Source organism: Sceloporus occidentalis, unplaced genomic scaffold, assembly GCF_023333645.1.
Source record: "Sceloporus occidentalis isolate IW3139 unplaced genomic scaffold, rSceOcc1.0.p SCAF_13, whole genome shotgun sequence".
Taxonomy (NCBI): domain Eukaryota; kingdom Metazoa; phylum Chordata; class Lepidosauria; order Squamata; family Phrynosomatidae; genus Sceloporus; species Sceloporus occidentalis.
The window spans coordinates 9069812-9080651 of NW_028316993.1; the positions used below are offsets into that span (position 1 = coordinate 9069812).

General features: G+C 41.8%; 1 protein-coding gene across 1 annotated transcript; it reads right to left on the reverse strand.

The window, feature by feature from the left end:
• Positions 1–2370: 2370 nt before the first annotated feature.
• On the reverse strand, positions 2371–6408 carry FNDC8 (fibronectin type III domain containing 8). Its single transcript, XM_089479441.1, has 4 exons — positions 6313–6408; positions 4939–5289; positions 3887–4099; positions 2371–2580 (listed from the first exon to the last, which is right to left on the reverse strand). Exons 1-4 carry the CDS (start codon positions 6313–6315, stop codon positions 2467–2469), a joined length of 681 nt encoding a protein of 226 aa, XP_089335567.1. The 5' UTR covers positions 6316–6408; the 3' UTR covers positions 2371–2466.
• Positions 6409–10840: the final 4432 nt, after the last annotated feature.

Genomic DNA, 10840 nt, shown 5'->3' on the forward strand with positions numbered 1-10840 from the left:
GATGGGTTTACACAAAAGCAAAGTAAGCTACAAGTTTAGGCTTCCGATTTTGAGGGCCACCCTTGTAGTACAAAACAAATATAACCCCACCACCATTATTCAATTTTAAGTTTTATATAATTGTCAGGAAAGAGGAGGTTTTTTTGTCTTTGCCTTGCTTCGTCGCAGTTGAAACCGATCACACTAGGATCAAAACCGGTTTCCAATGGAAACGACGGTCATATAAACTGATCGGCAATTCACTTTACATCATAGTGGGAACGAGCCCTTAGATGCCTGGAGGGCATGGTTTGGCTTAAACATGCACTATAATTTTCTTGGACCAATATGGACTCAGGGCAGAACTGGGGCTGTTGTACTTTATACTGATTTCGGATACCATCATGTGGCGACGCATCAAACTGCACTCATGAGTCAGAAAAGAGGAGCTGGAAAGAAGAGCTTGGTTTTTTAAACCAAGGACATAATATGTCCTCCTCATGGTGCCATAAAAGCTACTGCAAGAACAAGAAAATTGATCCTGTGCCTAACTACATAAGATGCAGTGTGAAATCCTGCAAGTTAAAAAGCAAAACAAACCCAGCCCTCTACAATGGTCTCAAATTATCTCTTGTTATTAGTAGTAGCAGCAGGAGGAAGAAGAACTTAAAATTTTCTTCCCAGTGATAGGGCAGAATACGGAGCTCACTCAATACAGACCAATTAAAGGATAATTCAGCCCTATTTTACACCTCCCTCAAGCACACTGAGCCGGTAACAAAATGGATTGTACATGAACTCACTATTAGAATGGGCTCTTGCTGAATGGAATTGGCATTGTAGAAAGATCGTGGTGCCTGGGAAGGTCATTGTCGGTTAATATGGCACTATATTAAGTGCTGCAGGGAACGTGTTTTAATTCCAGTTCCTGCTAATTGCAAAAATGCAATGCCTCAATGGCATTTAAGGGTTCTGCTGTGCACCAACCCTGAATCCACTCGTGCGTATTGTGCATATATATGTGTGTCTCCAGTGCCTGGCCTGCCAAAAGATTTCTCTTGCATGTTACCAGATAAAGATTTGTCTTAGACACCATTTCTTGAAGGTGAATTGAATTGCCTGCTTATGGCATCATCTGTAGACATTAAAAGGACATTAACATTCTTTTGGTCAGATCCCAGACTGATCAAGCTGCACAGTGCAAACAAAACCACGGTGTTAGATTCATTGGCAGTAGTCAAGGTAGGGCAAACCCGCCACAAAAAGAAAGAAGAAAATAATGTGCTTTACTGACGGCTCTTCTATTTGAATTGAACTTTGCATTTGCTTATTAACTAATAAAGCTATAAATTATCAGTGGAGACTTTGGGTCTAACCTTGTAGCCCTTATTTTGGATAACCATAGCAGGATATTTCTCAAAGAAAGAACTAATGGAGGAGCTGGAAAACATTGTGAATATGCAAGTACAATCAGACCGAAAAGAACTGAAAATGCTCGCTGTTTTCAGGCAATGTAGTTGAGAATTACAAAATGATACTGGATACAGATGACTGTAGAAAAGAAAAACAGGTAGAAGGAGGAATGGAACGGTGTGTTTTGCAGGAGGACATTGTTGACTGACTAGAACATTAAATGGAAGTACTTTACACTACAGTACTTTGTTGCAGTTGTTCTGGTTTTTGCTCCCTACCTTGTACTTTTCAGTAGGAGAGAATGAACCACATTTCTATTAGCTTTCTCCTCTCCTCCCCTGGGAGATGGGACTTCTATATGCACATATGTACACCAAGGCCTGTTACAGACAGCCAAAATAAAGCTGCTTCGAGTCACAGTGGAGGTATGGTGTTTCAATGATGCATGCATCCTAAGAGTCCAGAAGTCGCACCAAAGCCACGCTCCAGCCCTAAGGACTGGAGTGTGGCTTTGGTGTGGCTTCCGAACCCTTAGGACGCATGCATCATTGAAACACCATACCTCCACTGTGACTTGAAGCAGCTTTATTTTGGCTGTCTGTAACAGGCCCAAGTGCAGGTGTGAGAAAAAGAGAGTTTGAAGGAGGAGATCTTTTAAAGAACGGTTTTATTCTGAGAAAATCTTAAATTAGCAAATGCATCATATGGATGAAGGCTCCTCTCTTCAGGCGTAACATGGAATGTGACCAAAACAATCTTAAATCATATTCAGCCACGTTTAGAAAGAAACATAAACCCAAATAGGCCTAAGCTTCATATTTCTATTCTACTGGAAAACCTACCTCTTAAACATCACCCCTTGGGTTATGACATTGTAATAACTAAACAGGATATTATTTTTAAAGACTAAAACTCCCAGAATCCCCCCACTGTCCCAAGCTCTGGTGTATGGCTTCGCCAGGGCTAACCTGTGTATGTAGAAAATTCCCCATGTCGCCACAAATGGTGGTTATGGTTAAGAAATACAGGAGGAAGTCAGATGTGCCATTCTTTATTGCTATGTTCTGGGTCCTCTTAAGGGGCTGGAAGAAATATGGTTTTCTTCTGGGACTTCCTGCTCCTTCGCACGGTGACAGTGACAGGAGATGGATCCAGGGGCATGCCTTGTACTGGAGACATTGTGCCAAACTGCAAGAAGCAAAGGTAAATGCTTGTTATGTGGTGGTAACAGTGGGCAAAACAGCAATCTGGAGGCTTGATAATGTGTAGCACTTTCACGTGGGCGCTTTCCATGGCAAACATCAATGGGGTGGGAGTAAGAAATGGATGACCTTGCATCTTGAAATACAATCACTTTTGCCTCTGGTAAAATTGATTCTCCCAGAGAGCCAGGAAAGAACCACATCTGCCACTTTGAGCCCATTGGAGTCAAGGTAGGATATACACATAACACATAGGCATGTATACAGATTTCCTATGTGCATGAAAAGGGGTGCCTAAAGAGGTGCATGGATGTGTGCATATTTTGCTCCTAACTCTTTTCCTATCATTTTTTGTGGGTATTTCGGGCTATGTGGCTGTGTTCTGGAAGAATGTATTCCTGATGTTTCGTCTGCATCTGTGGCTGGCATCTTCAGAGAAGACACTGGCAGAATGTCAGGAATAAATTCTTCCAGAACATGGCCACATGGCCCCAAAAACCCCCCACAGAGAACTATGGATGCCAGCCATGAAAGCCCTCGACTTGTTTTCCTATAGGCTGAAAAATATGTACGGTATATTGGAAGGAATGACTTCTTAAGTAAATCTTTGCAATTCAGACTGGACAGCAAATCTCTGAGTTTGTGTTCAAAGCTGTACTCAAATTTATTGATGTTATGAGATTTTTTTTGTCTCAAGTGGTAATGTGTACTTAAGAAATTAAAAATCAAAATGTACACATTTGCAAAGGCAGCAGTGTGACATTTGAGCAACCTGGAAAACGTTTTCAGCTCATGATAAATTTCATTACAGCTCAGCTATATCTTTTGCATTGATCTGCAGTTGAAGCTTTCTGTCGGGGTCAGCACCCCAGAATTCAGCTCGAAACAATGGATCTGTAACAAGTGTGTGGTTCTACATTCTGGAAGGACCGATCTCTGTTAAGAGAGGCAATGTAGCATAATAGTTACACACTTGATCTTAGCCAAAAGGCCGAGAAGCGATATAATACTTAGAGTGTCAGATCAGAACCTGAGAGACCCAAGTTAAATACTTCACTGAGTTAGGAAACTTGGTGATCTTGCAGATGTAAAAGTAGTTTTTGCTCAATGAACATTTTAGGGGTGTGGTTTGCCTTTCAGTCAGACCTACCTCATTGGGTTGTTGTGAAGATAAAATAAGAAGGAAAGGCACATAGGTCACCTGAGCTTTTTTAACGAACAGGTGGAATATAAAGGTACCAAATGATAAATAAGGCACCCCTATGCCCAACCATGCTCAGTCTGGTACTTGCCTTATAGGGTTCACTCCACTTCCCAGCACCTGCCACATTGAGAGCCCTCACCCGGATCAAGTACTTAGTGTCAGGGGTCAGGTTCTCCAGGTGCTCTTCAGTCTGTGAGCAAAACCAGTGGATATTCTTGCCTTGACCATCCAGCTTGGCCTCCTGCAGTTGTAACTCATAGAAGGAAATCAGCTCACCATTTCTTGGTCCTGTCCAGGAGATCTGTGAAGGAGAGAGGACCAGCATCATGCCAAAAGGTCACAGGGGAAATATACGGACTTGCCTCTCCAACAGAACTATTTATCACTGGTAAATTGGTAATTGTAATACAATGAGAACATAATGTAATGCAACAGTGTAATGCAACGTATTGTCATACAATGAGAACAATTGTAAAGCAACCAACAGTGGTTGGTCAAATGGGTAGTTAAAACCCATTACGTTTACAAAAGACCTGTCATACTGGAGATGAGAATGCTATAAATAGTTTGTTCATCTGCTTGGAGTTTTGCACTGTCCTTGAAGATATGGTTATTGGGACTATTGTGAGCACCTGCACTTCAAAATTCATTGCTATACCACTGCTGAGGACTTTGGCTTGCGCACAAAGTGCTGGGGGCCTAGCAAAAAAGCAAGTTCCCAGCTCAAGCAGAGTACACTTTTAGGGTTCTAGTCCTGCTCAGATGCTGCAGTCCCTTCTCCTTCCTTTATGAAGGTACTGAAGTATAACTCAGCCCTTGACTCCTAGATATGCTTACCCTTGCAATAATGTAATGATGTGAATGTACAGAAGACAGAGCCAGGAAACATTAATTTTGGGGACTATAAATTCCAGAATCTCCCTATCCAGAATATTGAACAAGAGGTTTAGGGAGCTGTAGTCCCAAAAGTAATATATTTTTTAACGCTGGTCATAGGCCCTACCTGAGCCCTAACACTTTTCTTGACTCAAAAAGAGTCCCTGGCCTTCAGGTACCTAATGGTGTGGATGAGCCTGAATGAACAATCAGCAAAGCTTAGGAATGTTGCTTTGGAACATTACACTTCCCAGAATCCCCAACCTGAGCATTGACGCTGCTGACGGTGTGCTCATGAATGAAGGGCTGTGGTGGCAATTCCACACACACAGGTGACTCTGAGCCACTATCTGAGCTGCTTGACACTTCATCAATCATGCTGAGGTCGACTGGGATGCTTGGGTTGCTGCTGCGGCTGGGCCGAGTCCGTGTTGCCTTGCGGGTGGTAGCTTTCTCTGGGACCAAAAATCCAGCCTGCAATGAATCCACGATGTGAGGTAAACTGCTAGTTGAGTAGAGGATATTCTTTTGTGTCTCAACACTGCTGCCTGGGATAGAGCTGGATGTGTCGCTGCTCTCGCTGGGAAGTTTCTGGTGGTCTCTGTACAGCTGATACTAATTGGAAGAAAAAAAGGAATCCATCCATATGCTAGAAGGGTTGTATCCCCTTCTTCCCCCTTCTTCTGGGTCCCTGTTCATAGATTTGCATGATAACATCACACTAACCTTGGGTTAGGGTTGCCAGAGTGAAAACTGGAAAGGGCACCTGTGTCTTCAGTGAATGTGCAGAAGAGGGATTTTCAGCAGGTGTTGTTTGTTACCAGGTTCCACAACAAGCAACAAGTACCAAAACCCCCTCTTCTATATAATTATTAAGGCATAGGAGCATTCTCCAGTTTTCAGACTAGCAAACCTAAGACTAGGATGAATCCAAGACATGTTGTTGCCCCAGGTGGAGATCAAGATGGTTCTCCCTTCCATTTCATGTACAGAAACTTGCTACAAGGGCAGATGAATCTCTGTTCAGTAACAGCCACAGGTCAGTGTCCTGCAGCATATCTCAGGGAAGCAAGAAAGTTAAGGGACTGGCACCATGACACACACAAAACATACATTCCCATAGACAACAGGGAAAAAAGGCTAGCAGGTATGTAGCAGCAAAGATCATCTAAGTCCCAACAAAGAGAGTCTAAACAAACTATTCAGAGGTAGATGCCCACCTCGCAGGGTAATTTAATGGTGGATTGTTGTACAGATGTCTTATCCACAGGGTTACTTGTTTCAATGATAACTGATATTTTACTCTATTGCAATGTATGGTTTTTAAGATGTTGTAACCTGCCTTGATTCCTTGAGAAAAGATGGGTTATAAATAAATCTTTATTATTATTATTATTATTATTATTATTAGTTGGAACCAACTCGAGGGTAGCTAACAACAACAACAATACACGATGGGCTGATAAGCCAGAAATGTAAGCAGATAACTCAATAGTCTAAGAGTTTCCCAGGACTGAGGATCTGCTGCTTGAGGCAGCCACCTCACTCTGCCTAATGGCTGGGCAGGCTCTCCAAAGACCCATGTTATACATATCTCAGCAATGACTGTTTTTACCCTCTTTGAAATACTGTACCAACCATTTTCTGCTGGGTGTGCGATCATGCCAATAGGAAGAAGAGACTTGGTGAGGACTGTGGCAGTGGTGATGACTGGCAATGAATGTCTTACTTGCCTTTCTTGCCCAGGCTGCATCTGTTTACCAGAGTAGAAAAATTTGAGCCTTAGAATTACATAGCCACACATCTTTTAACGAGTCGTTAGACTTAAATACTGTATATATTTGTCTATAAGTTGTCCTTGTGTATAAGAAAACCTCCTGATAGGGTTCATAAGTCAGGAATAACTTGAAGGCATGCAATAGCAACAACATAACATTTTAGCTTAATTTTTTTAATTTTGAATTAGTGTAAACTGCTTTGGATCCCATGGAAAGAGGAAGGTGGGATTAAACATAAAATAGAATGAACTGATTTTGGTTTCTTTGTTGTATGGTACAAACAGATGTTATACAAAACCTGAGGTTGTAAACAACCAGTTCCAAGCAATATAGTTACTTATAATATGTAAATTCAGTATATAATAACTATAGTGTGTAACTATTTGATGGCCAGCGATGCTACATTTCAAAAGCAATGTAACAACTAGGACCAAACTCAGTTTACTGGTGCTACAAGCAACATCTTCTAGTTACTTTTCAATGTTACTTTTAAGGCAATTTAAGACATTTTTCCCAAGGAACTTCCACATTTTTAAAGTCATGAAAAAGTGACAAGCAATACAACAAATATCTGAAGATGCCGGCCACAGACGCTGGTGAAACGTCAGGAATAAATTCTTCTAGAACGTGGCCATATAGCCTGAAAAACCCACAAAAATAAATAAAACAAATAATATGATGAATTAATTTATTATCCTTGCAAGGAGGAATTAATGAATTACATTTAAAATTCTATAACGACTAATGGGAATGACTAACTTTTAAAAAGTAAGTTTTCAAGCTCTGTACAATACATCCAATGCCAGATATATCTACAAGCAGGAAAGCCATGGTGCTGGACATCCACATTATTCTGTTATCTTCTTTTCCCCATCATGGCCAACTCTTGGAGTATCTGTCCTACTCTATCCAACTATATCCAGTCTTTGAGTTTCTGCCTTACTATATATCCCCTTTCTCCAAACCCATGAAGTGAATGCTGGCTTACCGCCCACAGGATGCCTCAGTACTAGCAAAAACAACATCATAGTTGGGGGCTTTGGCCCTGGAGGTCTAGCCAGAAAGGTCACTTTTGCCAATCCCTCATTATGCCACAGTGATACTCTCCTGCCATTGTGACCAAATGCACCCAATATGGGAAAGGTTTCACCCAAGGCTAAGCCCAGGGAAAGGGAGCAAATCAAACCCATGCAGCAGTTGTTTCAGGAGAGACAAAAACTATGTACGCACCTTAGTTCCATTAATACCCCAAAACTTTTACCAATCACAATTGAAAACCTATTATAAAATACACATCGTGCTGCAGAATTTTTAACCTAGCAGTAAGGGAACTGTTGAAATGTCATCACCATCAGGGTTGACAATCAGGAATTGGTTACTAAAAGGTGTGCGCTCTATGGAAATGGAAATATTAACTTCAGTTAACAGCCATGCATTCCTTGGTCCACATTTATAAATCTCTTTATAAAAGGGATGTGGCGGCTCAAGTGGTTAAGATGCCGACTCTGTTGATCGCAAGATCAGCAGGTTGGCAGTTTGAGGCCTGGGTGTGCCCAAAACTAGTCCCAGCTTCTGCCAAGCTAGCGGTTTGAAAGCATGCAAATGCAAGGAGATAAATAGGTACCACTCTGGTGGGAAGGTAAACAGTGTCTATGCAATCATGGTGGCTAGTAACAGAGAATAATAATAATAATAATTTAATCCATCCATCAACCTTTATTAGGCATCTCAATAGTCAATATACAACAAACAATACAATACAAAATTAAACTAAAATAATAATAATAATAATAATAATAATCCCACCCCTCTATGAAACATAATCGGGGTGTTTTGCAACATTAAAAATATACATTCCCAAGCCATCATTCCCACCCATCACCTATGGTTGGACACGACTTGACAACCTGGTCAATGGGGAATACCTTTACCTAGAATCATAGAATTGTAGAGTTGGAAGAGACCACAAGGGCCATCCTGTCCAACCCCCTTTTATAAACCTTACGATGCTACATTCTGTCTTTCTGAAGGGCTCACACCCTACTTGAGGATTGGAAAGCTTTTCCTTTTATATAGATTGAACAAGATGCCAGAAATTCCGTATCTATTTCTGGCGTCTTGTTCCGTCTATATAAAAGGGAAAGCTTTTACACAAAAGGTATAGCAGAAACTCTCAACGAATTCTAGTTCAGTTGCTCGTTCTTGGAATGTCTCCTTGAAAGCCCTTTGCTTAGTAATAGCCACCTTGTTCACAAACAAAATGACCTGGGAAACTGAAGTCTTCCCATTCTCCTGGCTTTGGATTTTGAATATTGACCCCCTAGAAATTTAAAGGCCATAGTTGAGAGAAAGGATTCCTGCAGCTTTAGAAGCTGTGTGTGTGTGTTTCTAATACACAAGGAGTGGTAGAGAGAAAGTACTTGCTTTCATTGGCTGCCAAGGGAATAAAGTAAGAATTAGGCTTTGTTAGTAAGTTTTAGCAAACCAGAAATACGATCCCTGAAGGGCAGCATCTGATGAGAGCAATTTGGGGGAAGGCATCTAAAAACTTTGACAGCTTCCAAAATGTACTTCTTCCTAAGCAAAGCTAGAGTTACCTGCTGCCACTTCTTAGAGGAAGGTCAAGATGAGGATAAATAGCTGGCAGCTGGGGACATCAGTCTGGCCTAGGAAACACCCAAGGGTCCAATGGTATATTAAAGACCTCATACATTTGTGACAGCATAAAATTAATGGACTATAGGTTATTCTGTGTGAAACATTACTTTCCCAGTAAGCTCAGGCAAAAGCAAATGGCGGCAGCCTCTTCTAGCTTGTGTGTTCTTCCTCGTTCATAATTTTTGCCATCCTGACCATGCTCTGATGTTGGTTGGCCACACACATCGTGGGTTTTATCCGTAACATGTTGAAGGGCATGTGGAAGTGATATATAACTATCCTGATTAGAAGACATGTGTTACTCGGCTTTTTCTACCACCAGGATGTTTGTGTTATCAGGAGCATTTAATTATAAAAACAACCAAAAGGCCCATAGCACCTTCAGGATGACTATGTTTTATTTGGACTGCGGCCAGCTTCAGATGCGTCTCCATCTGGCTTTCGGTGCAAGAAACTAACATGGCTAGACCTTCATAAATATGGCATCTGGAAGCCCCCCCCCCCCCACTTGAATTGTATGGCATGAGTAAATTAGTTACTGGGAAGTGAGTCCTTCCATAAAGCCGATGCCACCAGTCTTTCGTCACTGCTCATTTGAAAACATGTCCCACATTAGTTGTCTGTTTGCTTTGATGAAAACGCCTCAGCTCTTGCCAAGTGTGCCTTTGTTTACTGTCATCAGTACCAATTCATACATTAATAAACTCTGTAGGACCTATTATATATAAGTTTCATGGGGAACCTGATCAAGTTCAAACTGTGAGCATAGTTTGGACTCATGGAACTCAGTAGTGGGGAGAAGAAGGGATGCAATCTTGCTCTTGGTATCTCAGGCAAAAGCAAACTGCTGTAGCCTCTTCTGGATGGTGTGTTTTTCCTCCTTAATCTGCTTTGCCCTCTTAACCCCATTCTGATGTTGCTTGGCCACAAGTGTCTCAGTTTTCATCTGAGTATGTGGAATGAGTATGTCCATGTAATACAAATCCCAGGTGGCTCCAAACATCTGGCTTGAGCCGTAGAATGAATCACCGATTCTTATTGCTTTGCTAGCCCTTTCTTAAAGAATAATAAAAATTGCTTTTCAAAACAACCTGATGTAAACTGTCTCTGAAATTGGTTCTTTTGAAACCTCACTTGTCCAAGTGTTTATTGCTACTTTATTGACATTTATAGGCACTGGCTGTTCTTCGTTGGTCCACATTTGGATTCACTGATTACTTACATAGATAAGAAGGACATAAATGTGCAATTAATTAATGATCGCATTTTAAAAGGAGGCGCTGTCTGGAGCGTGAGGTCCGATGCTCCTACCCAGCTGGCAGGGCAGCAGTGTACTTTGCTCTTCTGGGCAAGCTACAAGCTTTTCCAAATGTTGGGATTTGGAGCATGGGATGGGGGAAGGCTCTCACCCTCTGGGACTGGAGGAAAGTTTTCCTATGTTACTTTGATGTCAAGTTCAAGTGGATTTGTGCCTTTGAATATTAGTAGGGTTGGATTCGGGATGTTGGTGGGTGCAGCTGTTTTCTTTCCCACCTCCCTGGCCTGGGCATGCCTTCCCTGCCCCCAGGTCTGCTCAGAAACGTGGCACAGACCAGTTGTCTCCGGTAATCAGTAACCAAGCATTTGTGGCCCAGGTATCCCTCCCCTTGCTGCATTGAAGCCTCTTCTGCAGGACAGGGTGATCTGCTGATCCTCTCCATTCCCTTTCCCCCACAAAAACGAAGTGACCC

What these genes read in the sequence shown, in the direction of transcription:
- FNDC8 (XM_089479441.1), bottom strand. An exon ending in TCAGCAGCGTCAATGCTCAG is followed by an intron (nt 4,100 to 4,938) that starts GTTGGGGATTCT and finishes TCTCCTTCACAG; the next exon opens with ATCTCCTGGACAGGACCAAG. An exon ending in AGTGGAGTGAACCCTATAAG is followed by an intron (nt 2,581 to 3,886) that starts GCAAGTACCAGA and finishes TGCTTCTTGCAG; the next exon opens with TTTGGCACAATGTCTCCAGT.